This window comes from Carcharodon carcharias, chromosome 2 (assembly GCF_017639515.1).
Source record: "Carcharodon carcharias isolate sCarCar2 chromosome 2, sCarCar2.pri, whole genome shotgun sequence".
Taxonomy (NCBI): domain Eukaryota; kingdom Metazoa; phylum Chordata; class Chondrichthyes; order Lamniformes; family Lamnidae; genus Carcharodon; species Carcharodon carcharias.
In genome coordinates, this window is record NC_054468.1 from 155,662,635 (window position 1) to 155,685,227 (window position 22,593).

A 22,593-nucleotide genomic window follows, 5' to 3' on the forward strand; every position below is an offset into this window, starting at 1 on the left:
GAGCCAAAAGTTATCTTGGGCAACTAAAAATACATTTTACAATCCAGTAAATGCTTTTGTGAAGAAATGAAGGCAATTAAAGAGGGGTTTGGATAAATGAATTTCTATCCTGCAGCTAACCTAAAAGCAAGTGTAATACATTTCCCTTTGACAGCTTTTAATGGTAAAGTGCTTTGTAATTCAAGTACATCTTAACTTATATAAACAGACTGAGCTAAAACATTGTCAGAGAGCTATTCTTTACAATTCCACCGATGGCATCTCTGATTGCAGCAAGTGAGAATAGGTTAGTCTGATCAGTTTAACTTGGGTTCAATAACCCATCTTCCAGTTCAATAACATTTTGATGGTATAATGGTGTTTAGTTACTGGAACAGGATTAATTTCACAGGCAGATGCAAGGGGGAGTTGTGAGTCATTGGGAAACTGTGAGCCAGCAGATCAGGTGATGGGTTAGCTACGCAGATGGTTCTCGGTTAACATTCAATGTCAGTTCAAATACAATTACATTGGCAAAATGCAAAGTACTTTCCTCAACGTTGATGAGCTAATGAACCAATGATTATGCATCGCTCTCGAGATTAGATACAGCCATTCAGATCATATTTCAATCAGTCTGTAACTAAGGCAGGCATCTGTGAAACTGACAAGCCCAAGCTCTTCAGTAACCTGTTAATAACTGATCCATTTTCAGCACAGTGAGAGCAAATGAACAAGAAAACCTGACTTTCGGGTTTATCAGGGTTTGGTGCCAAGTTAAAGCTCAGGCTCAAGCTATTTATTGAAAGGATAAGTAAAAAACATCTCATATTCAGTTAATTAAAAACTTGGCTTTGAAGTGGGTTCTGCTGATCTGGGTTTTACTATACTTGGCTAATTTGGCTTGTGTAGACCAACAAAGCTGATGTATATTGAGAATTCCTGGGATAATGGGAGAGTGCATTGTCACTAGGTAAACACCACTTTCAAAAGCAAGTAATTTATCATTTTAGGTCTCGAGTGGTAGTGCTGTACAGTACCATACATTTGTTCTTGTTTGGTACAATTAGAATAAGAGCAGCTACACTAACAGTTAGTGTACAAAATTAATCATATACCAATACATCATTTATTATCATCTTTCACAAAAATATAAAGAACACATTTGCTTATTCATCCTTGTGTCTAATTTAAAGGGTTTTTTGGAGAGGAGATATCAGCAGGAGTGCTCTTTACATTTTTGTTGATCAAAGTGGTGTAAATATGCACATCAGCTTACATTATAGATATATCTGCGTCGTCCATACCAGACCATTGCTGCTTGATAAAGTTCTTGCCAAACAAGGCAAGTTTAGTATCATTAGAATGATTCCAGGGATGAGAAATTACAGATAACTTAGACAGACTGAAGATGCTGGGTTTGTTCTCTTAGAACAAAGTAGTCTAAGAGGACATTTGATAGAGCTTTCAAAATCACATGGGGTTTTGATAGAGTAAATAAAGAGAAACTGTAATCACTGAACGGTACATAACAGAGGGTATGGATTGAAGTCAAAGAACTAGAGGTGACATAGGGAGAAACTTTTTTTATGCAGAAATGGTTAGGATTTAGAATGAACAGCCTGGTAGGGTGGTGGGTACAGAATCAATAAATACTTTAAAGGAGAATTGAATAAACGACTGAAGGGGAAAAAACCTGCAGGGTTATGAGGCAGGTGCAGGTGAGTGAGACTAATTCGATCGCTCTTCGAAAGAGCCAGCACAGACTCATTGAGCTAAATGGTCTCCTTCTATGCTATACTGTTCTAGGATTCAATAAGGGAATGAAAGGAGTATTACACCAGGGGCCAGATTTTCATCCTCAGTTCAGGAACTGCAAGTTCCTTCTGAAACTTCTGAAGACTTAGGGACTTGGAACATAGGAGCAGGAGTAGGCCATTAGGCCCTTCGAGGATGCTCCACCATTTTATAAAATCATGGATGATCTGATTGTGGTTTAAACTCCACTTTCCTATTTCCCTCCATAACCCTTGCCCCCTTGTCGATCTAAAATCTTTCTAACTCAGTCTTGAATAAATTCAGTGATCCAGCCTCAGCTGCTTTCTGGGTAAGAGAATTCCACCTAACGACCTTTTGAGAGAAAAAAATACTCCTCACCTCTGTCTTAAAAGGGAGACCACTTGTTTTAGTCTCCTCCACAAGAGGAAACACCCTCCCAGTATCCATCCTGTTCAATCTTTCTTCATAAGCCCTTCATCCCAGGAATGAGTTGAGTGAACCTTCTCTGTACTGCTTCCAACACAATTATATCTTTTTTTAAATAAGGAGACCAACATTGCACACAGTATTCTAGATGTGGTCTTACCAAGGCCCTGTACAGCTGTGTGAAACTTCCATACTTTTATATTCCATTCCTCTTGCAATAAACGCCAATATTCCATTTGCCTTCCTAATCACTTGCTGTACCTGCATACTAACATTTCCAAATTCATGTACCAGGATAGCCAAATCCCTCTGAACCACCAAGTTCTGCAATCTCTCTCAATTCAAATAGTATACTGCTTTTCTATTCTTCCTGACAAAGTAGACTTCTACAAGGCAATGCATTCACCCAACATATTTGTCTCAAGGGGTCGGATACGGGCTGGAGTCAGGGCCTGCGCCTCAAAAGGCAGGCCTGAAGCAGTGATGGAGGTGGGCCAACAGATTAGAAGGTCTCCATTTGCTGGGACATCAGCCAAGTTCTGTTCAGGTCCTCTAGTCCTCACTCTTTACCCCCTCGCCCACCCTCCATGCCCCCTCATATCTCACAAGCCCATTCCATGCACCCTCAAGCATGCTTCATGCATACTCACCCAGTATGAACTAGGTACACAACCAGTGAGTTATTTCCTAGCACTGGCAAGTCTTCAAAATGCTTACCAAATAAAAAAGCATCCATTCAAAATTCCCTTTGAAAAAAATGTCTTGTCTTACATTCTCATAAAACTGTCAATCAAACACAGGAAGTGAAAGTCCCATTGAGGAAACTTTTAAGCCGCTTAACACCTCTTAATCCTGTCCAAATAACAAACAGACATTGAAAAAGCACATCAAATGGGAAAACTTATTACAAACTCATAAAACCGTTAAACAAAGCTAGCAGTTCCTCTCAAGCTGTGTAAACAATCTCCGCAGGACTAAATGCATTAGGCAGCATTGGAGCTCAGCCAAGCATTCATTATGAGGCTATCTGACAGCTGTATAAATAGATGTCAGCTGAACAGATGGGCAAACAACCTAATCATAAAGCTTGGCTCAGCTCCAAGACTGACTCATGCATTCAGCCCTGTAGGGGGTTGCCAGTGTTGATATGACAAATCCCCAGGTCCCATTGGACTTCATCCTAGGGTCCTGAAAGTAGTGGCTAGTGTGATAGTTAATGTATTGGTTTTAATTTTCCAAAATGCCCTTGATTCGTATAAGGTTCCATTAGATTGGAAAATAGTAAATGTAACTCCTTTGTTCAAAAAGGGATAGAGACAGAAAGCAGAAAACTACAGGCCAGTTAGTTTAACATCTGTCATAGGGAAAATGTTAGAAGCTATTATTAAAGATGTTATAGAAGGGCACTTTGAAAAATTCAAGGCAATCAGGCAACGTCAACATGGTTTTAGACAAGGGAAATCATGCTTAACCAATTCATAACCAATTCATTCTTCTTTAAAGGAGTCACATGTGCTATGGAGAAAGGGGTACAGGTGGATGTACTGTACTCATATTTCCAGAAGGCATTTGATAAATGTGCCACAGCAAAGGTTACTGCAGAAAATAAAAGCTCATGGTGTAGGGGGTAACATATCAGCATGGATAGAAGATTGGCTAGCTAACAGGAAAGTGGGTTGGCATAAATGGGTATTTTTCTGGTAGGCAGGATGTGACGAGTGGTATGCTACAGGGATCAGTGCTGGGGCTTCAACTTTTTACAATTTATATAAATGACTTGGATGAAGGGACAGTTGGGATGGTTGCCAAATTTGCTGATAACAGAAAGATAGGTAGAAAAGTAAGTTGTGAGGAGGTCATAAGGAGGCTACAAAGGGACATAGATAGGTTAAGTGAGTGGGCAAAGATCTGGCAAATGAAGTATAATGTGGGCAAATGTGAAATTGTCCATTTTGGCAAGAAGAATAAAAAAGCATATTATCTAAATGGTGAGTGATTGCTGAGCTCCGAAATTCAGAGGAATCTAGGTGTCCTAGTGCATGAATCACAAAAGGTTAGTATGCAGGAAGGCTAACAGAATGTTTTTGTTTATTGTGAGGGGAATTGAATACAAAAGTAGAGAAGTTATGCTTCTGCTCTACAGGGCATTGGTGAGACCACATCTGGGATACTGTGTACCATATTGGTCTCCTTATTTAAGGCAAGGTATAAGTTGTGGAACCGACTAGGGATAAAGCTATCTTAGATCTGGTATTGTACAATGAAGCAGGGTTAATTAGTAACATTGTGGTAAAAGATCATCTGGGAAATATTCATCATAATACCATTAAATTCCACGTTAAGATTGAAAGTGACATACTCCAATCACAAGCAAGAATCTTAAATTTAAACAAAGTCAAAAAACATAGGTATGAGGGAGAACTGGCTATGGTTAACTGGGTAAGTAGACTTAAATATATGGAAGCAAACGAACAGTGGGAAACACTTACAGAAACAATTCAAAATGTTCAAAAAAAATACATTCCATTGAGAAACAAAACTCAGTGAAAAGGCTCACTCAGGAAGTCAAGGATAGTATTAGATTAAAAGAAGAGGCTTACAATATTGCAAAATCAGTCACAAGTCTGGGATTGGGAGTGTTTTAGAAGCCAGCAGAGGGCCACCAAAATATTGAAAAAAGGGAAGAAATAGAAAAGAGAGTAAACTAGCCATAAATATAAAAAGATTGTAAAATCTTTTATAATACATAAAGAGGAAGAGAGGAGCTAAAATAAACATTGGCCCCTTAGAAGCAGAGACAGGAGAAATTATCAGTGGAATGAGGAACTAGCAGAGGCATTGAACAAATATTCTGTGTCTATATTCATAGTAGAAGTCACAAGCTTCAAATCAGAAATAGACAGTTACCTAGGGGCTAAAATGAGTGAGCAAATTAAGGAAATTAATATCAGCAGAGAAAAGTATTGGCCAGATTCGATGGCCTACACCCTAGGATTCTAAGAGAGATAGCTGCAAGGATAGTGGATGTGATGGCAATGATTTTCCAAAATTGCTTAGGTTCGGGAATGGTTCCATTAGATTGGAAGTTGGCAAATGCCACATCGCTTTTCAAGAAATGAGAGAGAGAAACCAGTGAACTACAGGCCAGTTCACCTAACATCAGTTATTAGGGAAATGCTGGAACCTATTATCAAATAAGTCTTAACAATGCACTTAGAAAAGCATAGTATGATTAGAACAAGTCAACATGGTTTTACTAAGGGGAAATCCTGTTTGACAAATTTATTAAAGTTTTTGGTAGGGTAGAAAAAGGGGGACCTGTAGATGTAGTATACTTGGGTTTCCAAAAGACATTCAATAAGGTGCCACACAAAACGTTAATAGGCAAGATAAGGGCTTATGGGGCTGGTGGAAGTATTTTAGCATGAGTAGAGGATTGGTTGACGGATAGAAAGCAGAAAGTGGGCATAACCGGGGCTTTTAAGTTGATAGGCATTGAATAGTGGAGTCCCGCAAGGATCAATGCTGGGGCCTCAGCTATTTACAATCTATATTAATGACTTAGAGAGAGAAGAAGTTATGTATCAAAGTTTGCTGATGATACCAAGCTAGATGGAAATGTAGCTGTGGGGAGGACACAGAGAGGCTGCAAAGAGATATAGACAGGTTAAGTGAGTGGGCAACAGGATGGTAGATGGAGTATAATGTGGGAAAGGGTGAAGTTATTCACTTTGGTGAATAAGAATAAAAAAGCAGAATATATTTTAAAATGTGCGAAAGTTTTAAGTGCGGATGTGCAAAGAGACTTGGGTGTGCTTGTACAAGCACAAAGTTGGCATGTAGGCGCAACAAGCAATTAGGAAGGCAAATGGCATGTTGGCCTTTATGGCAAGGGCATTGGAGTACAATAGTAAAAAAAGTCTTGCTACAGTTGTATAGGGTTTTGGTGAGACCACACCTGAAAGACTGTGTTTTCACCTCCACACCTAAGAAAATATTTTCTTGCATTGGAGGCAGTACAGTGAAGGTTCAGTAGATTGGTCCCTGGGATGAAGGGGTTGTCCTATGATGAGAGGCTGGGTAAATTGGGTCCATTTTCTCCGGAGTTTAGAAGAATGAGAAGTGATCTCATTGAAGCATACACGACTCTGAAGGGGCTTGATAGGGTGCACGCTGAGAGATTGTTTCCATTGGTCAGAGAATCTAAAATACGGGGGCACAGTCTCAGGATAAGGGGCCAACCATTTAGGACTGAGATGAGGAGAAAATACTTCACTCAAAGAGTTCTGAATATTTGGAATTCCCTACCCCAGAGGATTGTGGATGCTCCATCATATTTAAGGGTAGGATAGACAGATTTTTGGTGTCTCGGGGAATTAAGGGATGTAGGGAGCAGGCGGGAAAATGGACTTGAAGCTCAAGATCACCATAATCATGTTGAATGGTGGAGTAGTCTTGATAGGCTGTGAGGTCTACTCCAGCTGCTATTTCTTATATTCTTGTAGAGGGCAGGGGAGAGAGAGGGGGAAGAGGTATGGGGTGGGGTGGTGGGGGGGGGGGGTGGCTCAGGAGTGATAAAGGAAATTGGGGAAGCGGGAGAAGATGGGGGTGGAGTGAGAAGGGCAGGGGAAGGGGAGAGGCATTAATTAGGTGAGCAAATAGGCAAGTGGCTGGTGAGCTTTAAGTGTTTTTTTCTCTAAACGGGCAGTATTTTAAACTGGTACTGGGAAAATGTAAGCACTCCATTAAATTTATAACTTAACTAGTTAAACTACCTAACATAACTACACATAACAGTTAAATGATATCTCTAAACTTAAAATCTACTTGGCTAAATAAAACACAAAGATGGCATGGCAGGTGATGTGTTGCAGCTATAGCATGTGGGACTGGTGGACACCACTGTGATCCACAACAACCACCTGCAGTAAGTGTCTGCAGCTTGAGAAACATAGAGAAAGCTGATGAGCTGGAGACTGAGCTTTAGACACAGCACTGCATCAGAGAAGGGAAAAAATTACCTGGATACTTTTTTCATGGAGGTAGTCACATTCCTTAGGCTAGGATCTGCTGATTTAGTCAGTGGTCAGGGACAGGAGGGTGTGACTATGAGTGAGGCAAGTAGCAATGGGGAAGCCTCAGCCCTTGCACTTGTCCAACAGCTGCAAGGTTCTTGCAGCTTGTGTGGATGACAGCAGGGACTGCAAGGAAGATGAGCAAACTGAGCAGAGCACCATGGTGCAGTGGGACATTCAAGTTGGTGTGAGTAAAAGGGAATGTAGTATAGCAGGGGATTGTATGGTTAGGGGGATAGATACTATTCTCTGCAGTCAAGAGTGTGTGTTCCGAAGGGTATGTTGGCTGGCCGGTGTAAGGTTAAGGACATCTCCTCAGGGCTGGAGAGGAGCTTGGAGAAAGAGGGGAAGGATTTAATTGTTATAATTGGTAGACCAATGACATAGGTAGGGCTGAAAAAGAAATTATGCTGAGGGATTATGAACAACTAGGAGCTAAATTAAAAAATAGAACCACAAACTGAATAACCTCTGGATCACTACCATAGTACCTGGCACTACTATGCCAGGAGAAAACTGGCATAGGGTACTTAAGATCAGAGTGTTGAATGTGTGGCTCAAAGATTAGTGTGGGAGAAATGGATTTTGATTCATGGGGCACTGGCCCCAGAACAGGAGAAAAGAAGGAACTGAACCGTTGGGATGGCCTTCACTCAATCTGCACCGCGGCCACATGAGAGGAGATTTGGAAAATTAAAAAGAATGGATAATGCAATAGTGCAGGGTGGCAATATGGAAATTGTTAACCAGAGCCTGATAGGAAGGGATAGAGCGCAGAATCATAAGACTGCACCAGCAAGTAAGGTCATAGTAGAGAAAAATGGTAAAAAGATAGAATTAAAGGCTCTTCATGTGAATACACGCAGCATTCGGAACAAGACAGATGAATTGATAGCAAATTTAGAAGTAAATAAGTCTGATATTATACCAGTTACAGAGACATGGTTGCAAAGCTGAGAACTAAATATTCAAGGTTATTTGACATTTAGGGCCAGATTTTTTTGCGAGTCAGGAAGACTCTGCAGACCTTTAAAAATAGGTGCTGGGATCCGGGACATGACTCATACAATAAGGAAACCCAAACTCAGCATGGCATTTGAAATAAATGCTGAGTTCAAACAGACCCAATTTTGCTGTTGTCTTAAACAGGGTCTTAAACAGTGCAGGAGTCACAAATTGATGGAGTAGACATAAATGCTCTTGAAAGACAGATAAGGTCCATTTAAGTGTCATGATCTGAAGGGTTTTTTAAAAATCCCTTTTTCTTTAAACATGAAAAACAGGCTTCAGCTGTCACAGAATTAAAAAAAATTCTGCTGGACTGCTTTGATTAACAGGGCATCTGGTGCAGGTTAGAAACAAATACCATCTGATATTGTAGTTTCAAAGAGGTCTTTATTGACATTTCCCCAAGTGCTTATACTGTCACCATGAATGCTTGGCTGAGTTTCAAAAGCTACATTTATTTTAGCAAGGAGTTCTGAAATCAGTTTAATTGACAGTTTAATGAGGTTATTAAAGGATTAGCTGCCTTTGATGTGCAGTCTAAATAGAAGCTTGCTTTTATAAGAGATTAACAACTTGAAGAGATTTAAAAACTTTGAATGGGTTTCTTGAATGAGAGTTTTATACACTTAAGTGTGCATGAGTGAGAACTGTGTTAGATTGTTAGAAGATTGTTAGATTGTTTAATCTCAAATTGACTCCTGAGGTCTGTCCATGATGGATATTGAGTGAGCGGCTATATAGGTGGCATGGGAGTGTGTTTGGGCATGAATTGGCTTGGAGGTGACATGGGGGATATGAGGGGGCATGAGTTGGCACAGAGGGTATGAGGGATCATGGAGTGTGGCTGGGGGCATGGGGAGGTGTGTGGGTAAGGGACAGAGGACCTAACAGCATCTAAAACAAGTCCAAGGGAACTGAGGTGGTATTTCTAACTGACCCGCCTCAGCGCTTGCCCGCCTTGTGGTTGCCTAGGATCTACTTACAGGGTCGGTGGGCCTGACTTGATCCAGCCCTTGCCTCCCCAGAGCAAGATGGATCTGCTGAGTCAAGACATTCCCTCACTCGAGCTACCCACCTCGATGAAGTAAGTAATAAGAAACTGTTTTCAATAACAGGAAGTTCAGTAACCAGAGCAAATAGTTTTAAGACAATTGGCAAAAAAATCAGAGTGAGATGAGAATTTGGATTACGCACTGAATTATCTTGATCTGGAACGCCCTGCCTATAAGGGTGGTGGAAGCAAATTCAATATTAACTTTAAAAAGGGGGCTGGATCTATATCTGAAAAGGTGAAATTTTCAGAGTTTTGTGAAAGAGCAGGCCGTTAGTAACTCTTTCGAGTACAAACCTGTTTCCATCTGTTTATTCAGATGAAGTTACATTGTTTCATAGTTTGCCATTGTGAGATTTGAACTCTTGATACTCTTTTGAGTAAACCTGTTTCCATCTGTTTCAGATGAAGTTACATTGTTTCATAGTTTGCCATTGTGAGATTTGAACTCTTGATCTTGGGGTTACAAACCCAGTACCATAACCACTTGGCTATTTAGGCCAAGCTAAATTATGGCCAGTGACCCTGCAATTTCCATCTGTTTCAGATGAAGTTACATTGTTTCATAGTTTGCCATTGTGAGATTTGAACTCTTGATCTTGGGGTCATAAGCTCAGTACCATAACCAGTTGGCTATTTAGGCCAAGCCTGCTAGTATCTAATAGGTTCTATGATGGGTGTTAAATACCTGGTAGCTTAACGTAATAAGGTGAACAGGCTTTGGGTATTGATTAGTTAATTATACTCAGATGCGTATATAAAGAAGAGTCAGCCAGCACTGGGGAGAGGGTGTTACAGTGGAGAAGTTCTGTGGCAAGCAATAAACAGTCTCCACCAAAGCATCCTCATTTCCGTGTCTTCTTCACAACCAGGCTTGGGAATTCCACTGACATTCAGTAGCAGAGGATGGTTGTCTGAAAGTGAAGACTGGGGACTAAGGTTCACTTCCAGACTGAAGCCTAGTATTGGAGTTAATTTTCTTTTGAGAGAAGACTGTAATTGGAGGGTCTTTGAAGAAAGATGACTGAAACCAGGATTAGGGTGGCAGGATATGATTTTCCACCACTGTTTTGTGAAATGGAACCTTATGATCAATGGAAAAATAAAATCAATGTTTGGACACGGGTTACATCTCTACTAAAAAGGAAGCAACAGATGGCTCAGGCACTTTCGCTTCCAGCCAGTTGCACAGTATTCTCGGAACAAGATGCTCAGGAACTGGACAATGAAGAAGATTTGGACATTCTCTTGAGATTCATGAATAAAATTTATTTGAAATATGACTTACTGACTGTCTGTGAGGCTTGGTCGGACTTTGATAAATTTAGAAAAATGGACGACTCTTTCATAGAGTACATTATGGAGTTTAGCTGACTATAAATGCGATTCCACACGGAAATTTCTAAATCAGTACTTGCCTCTAAATTACTGGACTGTGCTAGAATATCAAATATGGATAGGCACTTGGTTTTAACTGGAATTAGATTTAAAGAGAGACATACACTTTTGGATCAAATGTCTGAAGCCTTAAAAAAAAATTTGGGAAAGCAATCATTTCTGTCCCCTTTATGGTGCAAATAGGCTCTTCAGCAGTGACACCAAAGATGGAAGATGCAATGCTAGCAGCATTTCGAGACTGGTTGTATATAGGACCCAAACACCTGCATGAGAGAAGAATTATAAACAAAAAGTATGAAGACACCGTTTGGGTGCTATAACAAGCAATAGGAGTTAGGCAGTTATGGAAGGAAATTGAACCAACAGGTGTGGTCAACAGGTGCTTCAAATATGATTCTAAGAATTATTTTGCAATGAATTTCCCAAAAATGAAAAAAAGTGTTTTTGAGACAGCACATGACATGAAAGGTGAGGAGGACAATACTGACCAATCAGAAGGAATCGTATTGGTCACCAGAAGCTTCAGTCCAGTAATGAGTATCCTAGTTGTAGATTCGTTCAATTGCTCAGTTCTAGATAGTGGGTGTACATCCATAGTATGTGGGGTGGGCTGGCTAAACTGTTACATGGATTCTTTAAATAAAGAATAATGAAGTAAAGTCAAAGAACATGACAGCTCTACTTGTTTCAGGTTTGGTGATGGTAACACATGAAATCATAAAACGAATAGTAATCCCATGTAAAATGGCACGGGTGAATCACTATCAGTGCTGATGTGGTATCAAGTAAAATAGCTTTACTGTTAAGTAAGCCTACAATGAAAAAGGCCCAAATGAAATTGGACATGGAGCATGATAAAGCAATTGTTTTTGGTAGATCTGTAAATTTGCAATTTACACAGTTGGGACATTTTGTATTCCTTTAAGGCCTATCATCTCTATACAAAATGTTAAAGTATTAATGACAGCTAGGGATAGGGATTTAAAGGGAAAAAAAGCAAATTATTACCAAACTACATTGACAACTTGCTCATCCATCTGGCCATTGATTGAAGATTCTGTTAAAGAACGTAGGGGTACTTGGATGAGGAATACACGAGACTTGTTCAGGATAGTGGTGAAAAATATGATATTTGCAACAAGTACAGGAAAACGCCATCATGACCAGTAGTAAGTCTTCCATTGGCAAGAGACATTAATGAAACTGTAGCAACGCACCTCAAAGTATGGGATAAAGGAAAGAATATTTTTCTTCTACATTTTGTAGACATAGCAACTAGATTTAGTCTGTCAGCAGTAATTATCAATAAAATAATGGAAAGATGGGTAGGAATGGGGCTGGGAGCACCAGCTAAATTCTTAATGGACAATGGAGGAGAGTTTGCCAATGAAAAGAGTATGTGTGAAAATTTGAATATTGTAGCAATGCACACAGCAGTAGAGAATCCTTTTAGCAACGGGGTATGCAAGAGAAATCATGCCCATGATTAGCGAAATGCTCTGAAAAATTTGTGCTGACCAAACGAATTGTAAATTGACAACTGCTCTAGCGTGGGCAGTACATGCAAAACACATGCTCTGGATGGTATTGGGGTGGGGGGGTGCTACAGCCCCTATCAATTAGTTTATGGCAGGAATCCTTCAATAACGTGAGACCATCACCCAGCTTTGGAGGGGTTACCGTTAGTTCAATTTTTGCAGAACATTTGAATGCCATGCATGAAGGGAGGAGAGCATTGATTAAGGTGGAGGTTTCAGAATTAGTCAGTAGAGCTTTGAGATCTCGAACCAAGCCATCAGAAATTAATTTTAAGCCCGGGGACGTGGCATATTATAAAAGAGAAGAGCAGAAAGGATGGAGAGGCCTAGGAAAAGTAATAGGCACTGATAGCAAATCGATAATCCTGCAATATGGCAACCAAACTGTTAAAGTGCATTCCACGCACCTTACTGGCACTGATTAGACATTGACGGAACCTGAACAGAGGATGAGTGGAAACTGAAGTTGCACCATGCACTCAGCACACATATGCCAGACCTGCATGAACAACAGATTGTGGCACATAACAGGCTGAGAGTAGACCAAATGATTGTCAAGATCAGGATCACAAAGATCAACTACCAGAAGTTGGAACTAGGGTGGCATATGTACCAGAAGGGGCTAGTGAGTGGAGGGAAGCCACCATAATAGAAAGGACAAGAAAGGCCACAGGAAAAAATAAAAACTGGCTGAATGTACAAGACTAGGGGCTGAATATCAGATCTATGGATTAGCAGAAAAAGAAAAAAAATGTGGAAAGCCAGGAAACATTAGTGTAAGTTCAGAAAGTGGGTCTACTGGTGATTACAGCCAAGGGGAAAAGATCAAGAACTTGTGAAAAGTCATCTAGTCTAAGCAGTGGTAGTCATCCAGATAGGGACAGGAGATCTAATAGGGGACATAGTTTAACAAGAGCAAAACCAAAGAACAGGCAAGGAGCCACACAAGAAGTAGGAGCCCCTACAATAGAGAAGCTACAAGTTAGATGACAAATTGGTAAAGGAGACAAAACAAAAAGAACTTGGCAGTTGGAGAGCGTTTGGCATTTACACCGGGGTGCCAGACAAAGGACAGCCAGCGTTGTCCCATAGATGGATATGTACAGAGAAAGTACTTCCCGATGGTACGCATAAGGCTAAGGCCTGACCTGTAGCTCAGGGATTTAAGGAACAACTGGACAACCAGGAAGTTACAGTAGACTCCCCAATAGCAGAGAAAGTAAGTTTGAGGACTTTCCTAACACTTTTAGCGCCAAACTCATGGCAATGTAAATCCATTGATGTCAAATCAGCATTTTTGCAAGAGGAATAATTTCAAAGAGAAAAACTCTTAAAGCCTCCAAAAGAAGCTGGAGAAATTATGGAGGCTAAATAAGTGTGTTAACGGGTTAAACAATGCAGGGTATGGTATTTTTCAGTTAGGTCTGTCCTACTAAAAGCTGGTTGTCTTCAGCTGAAAGCAGATCCAGCAATATTTTATTGGTACAATGAAGGAAAACTAGCAGGCATTTTCTTAATTCACGTAGATGATTTTCTGTGGGGAGGGGGGGATCTGTGACACTTGAAAAATTTGTAATAGATAAAATCATAAAGGAATTCAAAATTGGAAGTCTGGCTCTGGAGCTTTAGGCAGACTAAACTGGGAATAACCCTAACTCAACAGTCAGACCTAGAGAATGTTAATAAGATCCTGATAAATTTGGCCATACCCTCACAGTAGAAAGACTCAAAAACCAGGGAAGAATTAGATCAATTAAGAAGCTTAATTGGTCAATTAAACTGGTTAAGCACACAAACTGGATGCGTGCTATGATGTATTAGAAGTGAGCACCATACTGAAATATGCTATTGTTGGGGAATTGCTAAAAGCAAATAAGACATTGACAAAATTAAGTTTCCAGACCTGGGTGACCCAGAAGGGTGAAATTAGTCATTTTTAGTGATGCCTCATACACTAACCTTCCTGATGGTAATTCAAATACAACAGGATTCATTATTTTTTTGGTGGGAAGAAATGATAAATGTTGTCCATTAGCCTGGGAATCGAACAAAATAAAGAGAGTAGTTAAAAGCACCTTAGCTGCAGAGATACTTGCTCTGATAGAAGTGACAAATATAGCTAGGTATTTATCGAATATCTTAAAGGAACTCCTATGTAAGGGGCAACTGGGAGAAAATGTACCTATCGAATGCTATGTAGATAACCGTTCGTTCTGAGACAAATGGCCATTCAACAAAGAGTGTCGCAGAAATGAGGTTGAGGATTGATCTCGCGAGCATAAAAGGAGATGTTGGAAAGGACGGAGATTTCCAAAATAAAATGGGTCGGTGCAAGTCACCAGTTGTCTGATTGTTTCACAAAAAGAACTGCTTGTCCAAAGAAATTGTTGGAGATCCTCGAAGTGGGGCATCTTGTTTTATAATGAATCATGAGATCACAGAAATTTTCATGTTGCAACCTTATTAGAATTTTGTTTTTGTTTTCATGAGGGGGGTATGGAGTATGTTAAAGATTGATTGTATTAGAAGATAACATGTGTTAACATTTTATATTTTCTTATGAATAGTTTTTGTATGCATATTAATTTAAAAAGAAGGGAATCTGTCAGTACCTAATAGGTTCTGTGATGGGTGTTAAATACCTGGTAGTTTAAGGTAATAAGGTGAACAGGCTTTGGGTATTAATTAATTATATTCAGATGTGTATATAAAGAAGAGTCAGCCAGCACTGGGGAGAGGGTGTTACAGCAAGTTCTGTGGCAAGCAATAAACAGTCTCCACCAAAGCGTCCTCATCTTCGTGTCTTCTTCACAACCAGGCTTGGGAATCACCAACACAAGCGAATAGGCTTAATTAAATAGCTCTTTCAAAGAGCCAGCAAAGGAACAATGGGCCAAATGACCTCCTTCATGTTCTATGATTTTTCAATGTGCAGCAGTTAGAAATGAGATAGAATTTTCAAAATATAATAATTAAGTAGACAATAAAAATGAAGTTTAAAAAATCCCCATGCAACGTGCATTTTAATAAAATTATATTGATAGGTTGTCATGGCAAAAAAAAGTGTTATCCAGAACTTGGTATTAAAATAGATCCTGGCAATTTATAAAAATGGGTACATCCTTGCTAAATGTAACAAGATTCTAGCTTTGATCAATCGTGTTCCATTAGACAAGTGGAGGTTCTAAAAAATCATCTATCCACTTACCCCTCTTTATACGGAGTACACCTAAACAGCCATACGCATCCATTATTTTCACATAATTACTCTTCACAAACTCCTTCTCCTCAGATGCTGAAAAAACAAAAACACCTATGATGCATTTGACATGTGGAATCTAACTTAATTCAGACAATAATGATGTTAAACGATGCAAGAGCTTTAGCATCTATTTCCATAAGACACAACTCAGAGTACAAAGAAATGCTCTGTAATACAAGACCCTTAGGCCAAATATGATCTGCTTGATCATTTCACCTCCCCTCCATTTTAAAATTCTTATTTTCATTCATTCTTTAGCTTTCTCCCCCATTTGCAAGCTCAGTAGGTGACCTATTCCCATCATTGGGCACAAGGAGATGAGACCTGGATTGACTCAACATCTACTTTAGGCTCCATTAAGGGCAGCACCAACTTTCTGTTGGTTCTTCCATTACCAGCATTGCTGCGTTAGGAAAAGTCATCATGCTACGTTTTGCAATTTTCATTGGACCTTCACAGCTAGGTAAGATTTTTAATTCTTTCCATCTGGCTTGAATATAAAACCAGGTCTCAGATTTGAAGGGGCAAAACAGTACTTCTTGATACTGAGTTTAAATTCAGAAGAGTTCTGCAGTGAACACTTCCATTAACCTTCAGCTAATCTCGTGCTACACAGTGCAAGGCAAATCAGAGGATGTATAATGGAAACTTTTCCTTGAAATTTAATCAGTGAAAACATTTCCACAATGTTAATGCTTTAGCCCAGCTAATTGGGTAGAGGTTCCCATCATTACAGTGGCCTTGACTTTGACATTTCAAATTAATCATTGGAACACAAATTGTACACTGCTGTTAGTCCATTATCTACAGGAACTGGTTGATTCTGTCACAGTCCCAGGTCTATGATTTGCACAATAGGGTCAGATGTCAATGAAGCCCAGATGCCAATAAGCAATTGCTAATGAGTGCAGATTCTACATCATTACATACAAAGTTAAGCATTACATCATACACCAACAAACCATGATGTTGTGGTGCTAGCCATGGGTCAGCAGTAGCACTCTTGCCTCAGAGCCAGAAGGTTCAAGTTTCACTTCAGAGACTCTAGACTGACACGCCAGAGAAGTACTGGCCAAGTGCTGAACTCTCAAAGTTTTCGTTGAGATATTAAACCAAGGCCCCTTTAAGTCTACATAAAAATTCCTATTTCAGAGTTGCAGAGTCTAATATTTATCCTTCAGCCAACTTCACCAAAACAGATAATCTGGTGATTATCACATTGTTGTTTGTAGAACCTTGTTATGCACAAATTGGTTTCTACATTTCCGACATTACTACAGTGCCTATTTAAACGCATGTCTTTTTTTTAAACAATTCAGTACAGTTTCCGGTCAGTGGTTTCTCCTCATTTTCTCTTTCAAAACCTTCATAATTTTTGAACACTTATCAAATTTCCTCTTAACCTTCTCTACCTGGAGGAAAACAACCAGTTTCTCTGGTCTCTCCACCTAATCGAAGTCCCTCAACCCTGATGCAACTGTAGTAAATCTCTTACGCTCTCTCAAAGGTCTTGACATACTTCCTAAAGTGTAGTGCCAAGAATTGAACATAATACTCCATCTGAGGCCTAACTAATGCTTTATAAAGGATTACTATAACTTCCTTGCTTAGCTACTCTAAGCATCTATTGAGAAAGCCAAGGGTTGCATATGCTTTTTTAACAGCCTTATCAACTTGTCATGTCACCTTCAATGATTTTTGTACACACATCCCCAAACCTGTTGCTTCACCACCTTTAAAAGTCTACTTAGTTAATATTGCTCCTCCTTATTCTACCTATCATAATTTATCACTTCACACTTGTGAGTGTTAAATGTCATCTGCCATGTGACTGCCCTTTTCACCAGTTTGTTAAGCCCTCCTAGAGGCTGTTACTAACCTCATCATTTACTACATTTGAGTTTCATGTCATCTGCATATATTGAAATTATGCCCTGTATATCCAAGTTCAAGACATTAATATATATCAAAAACATCAATAGTTCTAATACCAACCCCAAGGAAAACCACTGTGTACTTCCTTACAGTCTGAAAAACAGGCATTCATTATTACTTTCTGCTTTCTGTCCCTCAGCTAATTTCATATCAACACCACCATTGTTCTGTCGAAGGTCATGAGGACTCGAAACGTCAACTCTTTTCTTCTCCGCCGATGCTGCCAGACCTGCTGAGTTTTTCCAGGTAATTCTGTTTTTGTTTTGGATTTCCAGCATCCGCAGTTTTTTGTTTTTTGTTTTTACCGCTGTCAGCACCATTTTAATCCCATAGCCTTGTGAACACTCAAGCACTGAATACACAAGAAAATTCAGCCTCTATGTAATGCTAGTTGAGGTGTGGAGTTGAGGTTAAATCAGATCAGCCATGATCTTGTTGAACGGTGGAGCAGGCTCGAGGAGCTGAGTGGCCTGTTCCTGCTCCTAACTTGTACATTTGTATGTAACACATTGAACTTAAGGAATTCAATGGTGGTGGATTTATGCATTTTAAGGAATCAGAATATTTAAAATTTGCATAATTCTCTTTGTTGCGCAATATTTCAACTGAGCAAGCCAGAGAGGAAAAAAAGACAAATACTACGTAAACTAAAATAGGTTCAGAAAGTTCATTTAAAATGCTTTCTTCACAAAAATGTTTAGCAAACTGGAGAAGGAGGATAAATAGAGGCATGTACTATTTCCAACACAGCAACATTGTGCACAAATGTTTGAATGTGATTTATCTCATTGCACCTGTGATTGTAAGAAAACAGAAAGAGCCCGGCACTTTGTCATAAAGACTGTGACACTTAACACTGAAGGAAGTGAAGACTTGATGTAAAATGCTAGCAATGACTTGCATTAAAATATTGCACAATCTTTGAACATTTTTATCCATGAAAATTCTTTGAAATGTTACAAAGATTACTATAGAAGCTTGATTTAGAAGCCCCCATTTTAGAAACATAATTGGTGTTCAGTGAATTTTATTTTGATTTAGAATCCTTTAGAAACCTGTGTGCTATTTTCCGCTGAGATGCCTTGGAAAGGATATGATTCTATGAGAATATACCATTTACTGAAAAGAAATACAACAAAAAGATTAAGGGCTGTCATTTCAACAGGTCCATCTCTGGTTATAGGCACTAGCATAAAACAGTATTCATACTGTAACAAACCACAAAGTATTTCGCAGCCACAGGGGGAATGGCACAATTGAATACAGAGCATTTTGAAAGGGATTTCAAGGAAAACCAATAGAAAATGCAGTTGAAAGCATATCGTTTGCAAGTAGAGAGATATGGCAAGGTGGCTGGGATTTAGGATGTAATTCCAGAGTGAGGGAAGTGAGCACCAAAATTTATGTTAAAAATCCATCCATTGACCGGGCCTTTGAATTCTTTTTTCCCCTGTTCCTATCCCAGCACTCAAGTTCCTTCATAACCTAACTGGTATTCATTTCACCTTGTGAAATCTTCTAAATATTTACTTAAACCAGAAGCTGTATAAAATAGTAAATTGATAAGATTGTTGCTGTCGTCCTTGCTATTGTGACCTTTCAGGTAAGTCAATGTGCATGATGTGTATATGACAGGCCCACAGATCAGACAGCAGATGAATGAGAGCTACAACTCTATCCATGAGATCACCACAACTTGATACGATTTGTTTTAATTAACAACTGTATATAAAAAGTTAAATGATTCTTTTGGGGGTTAATGCAGGCTGTCATATTTACAGAACTGAAATAGTATGCATTATTGAAATAAATATTTCCATTGGTAGGGTAAAATTTTGAGAGGAAAGCATGCTGTGGTGTTCTTTTTGCCCTTCGACCTCCTGCCCACACCCCACCCTTGCCCTCCACCACCAAATATCACGATGAGGCCAGTTCTGCCTTCATCCAACGGGAGTGAGTAGTGACCTAGGACAGAAATTACTAATCTCTCTCCTCAAATTTGCTGAGTCCAATACTTACTACTGCTACCCTAATGGATCAAATATTAATCTGGAACTTTCTCAGCCTGTACGATATAGTTACACTTTGAGTGATGGAGTCAACATTCAGTCTTCTGTGGAGCTTTTAGTAGTACCCTTTTTTTAAGCCATCAATGATGATTCCAATGTTTATTGGCTGTCATTCATCAATTACTGTGAAATAGTATATTTATAGATTACTAAAATTGCACAACCTAAGGATCTTGGCATGTTGATTCAATACTATCGGTCTCCCTGGATGAATAAAGAGATAGAGAGTAATATGAAGCAGCAAAGGAATGTGCATGACAGATTTCAGGTTGATAATACAAACGAGAATCAGGCTGAGTATAGAAAGTTCAGAGGGGAAGTGAAAAAGGAAACAAGAGAGCATGAGAAGAGGCTAACTGTTAATATAAAAGTGAATCCAAAAGTCTTTTATGGGCATTTAATTGGTAAAAGAGTAGTTTGAGGACAGGTGAGGCTGATCAAGAAAGAGGCCTATACATGCGACACGAGTACTTTGCTTTGTCTTTACCAAGGAAGATGATGTTGGTGGAGTCACAGTGAACAAGGTAGTAATTGAGATGCTGCATGGGCTAAAAATTAATAAAGACAAGGTATTAAAAAAGGTGGCTGTACTTATAGTGGAAACATTATCAGGACTATATGTGATACATCTAATAATACAGAGGGTAGTAGGGGAGAAAAATGCAGAAGCACCAGTCGTAATCTTCCAATCCTCCTTAGATGCAAGGGTGGTGCCAGAGGACTGGATAACTGCAAGTGTTACATTCTTGTCAAAAACAGAGTGCAAGGATACACCCAATAACTACAGGCCAGTCAGTTTAAACTGGGAGGTGGGAAAATCTTTAGAAACGATAATCCAGAACAAAATTAAGGCACAAGGACAACTGTTGATTAAGGAAGGCAGACATGGATATGTTACAGGCCAATAAAGTTTAATAAATTTGTTTGAGTTTTTTGATGATGTAAGAGATGGTCAATAAAAGTAATGCAGTTGATGTGGTATTTGGACTTCCAAAAGGAGTTTGGTAAAGCGCCACATAACAGGTCATCAGCAAAGTGAAGTCCATGAAACAAAAGGGGAAGTGGCAGCATGGATACGAATTTGGCTAAGTGATAGGATACAGAAAGTAGTGGAGGAAGCTTATTTTTCAGACTATAGGAAGGTAGTAGAACCATTACTTTTCTTCATATATATTAATGACTTGGACTTGGGTGTACAGGACACAATTTCAAAATTTACAGATGACACAAAACATGGAAGTATTATGAATTGTGTGGAGAATAGTGATAGACTTCAAGAGGACATAGGCAGGGTGCGCATGTGACAGATTAAATTTAATGCAGAAAAAATGCAAACTGATACATTTTTGTGGGAAGAACGAGGAGAGGCAATATAAACTAAAGGATACAATTCTAAAGGGGACACAGGAACAGAGAGATTGGAGGTGTATATCAGCACATATCGTTGATCTCGGCTGGGCAGGTTGAGAAAAGGGTTTAAAGATTCTGGACTTTTTAAACAAGGGCATAAAGTATGTAAGCAAGGAAATCATGATTTTTAAAAATATATTGGAATGGTCTCAACTGAAGTATTGCGCCCAATTCTGCACACTGCACTTAATGACAGATGTGACAGCATTAAAGAGGATGCAGATGAGAATGTTTCTCCGGATAAGAGACTTCAGTTACACGGATAGATTGGAGAAGGTGAAGCTGAGAGGAGATTTGATACGTGTTCAAAATCATGAGTGGTCTAGAAAGAGATGATAGGGAGAAACTGTTCCCATTGGCAGAATGGTCAGGAACCAGAGGACACAGATTTAAAGTGACTGGCAAAAAATCCAAAGTTGATATGAGGAAAAACTTTTTCAAGTAGCAAATGGTCATAATGTGGAATGGGTGGTGGAGGCAGACTCAATTGTGGCTTTCAAAAGGAAATTTGGATAAATGCTTGAAGGGGGAAAAAAGTTGCATGATCACAAGGAAAGGGTGGACAAGTAGAACTAGCTAAATTGCTCTTGCAGAGAGCCGGCACGGTCTTGGTTAGTCGTAGGGTCAAACTGCCATTTGTGGGAAAATAATTAGAGTGTGTCCATTTTATTTCTGAGTGGAAAAGCACTCAGCAGAGCTTCATCTCCAGATGTTGTCAGTGAATAAGACTACATGCATAAGATCCTGCCTGCCTGCATCTGGCTTCAGGGGGAGTTTGGTGAAGTGGCTTTCAAAACAAAATATGTAGATGTACTATACGGATTGTCTCAATGGCAAGTTATCATTCCACTTTAAATTGGATCATTACCCTCTGCTTCGTGGTATAGGTCTTATGACTTAGGACCAGATTTTCACTACTGGTAGCTCATATTGGAAATTTTCCCAACTCACTAGATCCATCTCAGTAAAAAGTACCCCAAATTGCGCAATTTTCACTCCGGGTGGTTTGGGGGGGGGGGGGGTCATAGGATCAAGTTGGGCCCAATTAACCCAGAAACAGAGGATAGGCTGCCACGTGGATGGGCGAGTGCCAAGATGGGCTGCTTAGGAAACCCCACCCCGGTTCTCTGGGACTTCGCCCAGTTGTTTCAGAAGCTGTTAGACCTTCGTTCCTCACCCCCACCCAACCCTATGCTGCCTCATACTCTCATGCCAACCCAATACTAACTCATGCCCCCAATCACCACCATGGCATCTCACACTCTCCATGCCATCTCCATGGCCACTCACTCAGTATCCACCATGGTCAAACCTCAGGAGCCATATGGAAATGAAAAAATAAACTTCTAACAATCTGATACAGCTCTCACTCACATAAAAACTCACTTTCATAAAAAACATTCAAAGCTTTTAATCTCAAATGGTTAATCTTTTATAAAATTAACCTTTATTCTGACCCCACATAAAAAACAGCTAATCATTTAAGAGCCTTTTTTAAACAGTCAGTCAAATTGTGAACTCAGAACTCACTGATGAGATAATTGTAGCTTTTGAAACTCAGCCTCCCATGCAAGATCCAGCAGTGATTCTTTTCTTATTAGGCACCATGTGCTGAGTGAAAAGGTTGTGCGGTATACATTATAAAAACTCCATTCCCTCTTCT

At 39.6% G+C, this 22,593-nt stretch overlaps 1 protein-coding gene across 1 annotated transcript in view; it reads right to left on the reverse strand.

The window, feature by feature from the left end:
- The window catches only part of LOC121269593 (synaptojanin-2-like), a 505,511-nt gene that overhangs the window by 468,624 nt on the left and 14,294 nt on the right, over positions 1 to 22,593 (reverse strand). Inside the window, exon 2 of the mRNA XM_041174296.1 lies at positions 15,463 to 15,549. Coding sequence (XP_041030230.1) covers positions 15,463 to 15,549 — 87 coding nt within the window. The remainder of the gene's footprint in view (positions 1 to 15,462; positions 15,550 to 22,593) is intronic.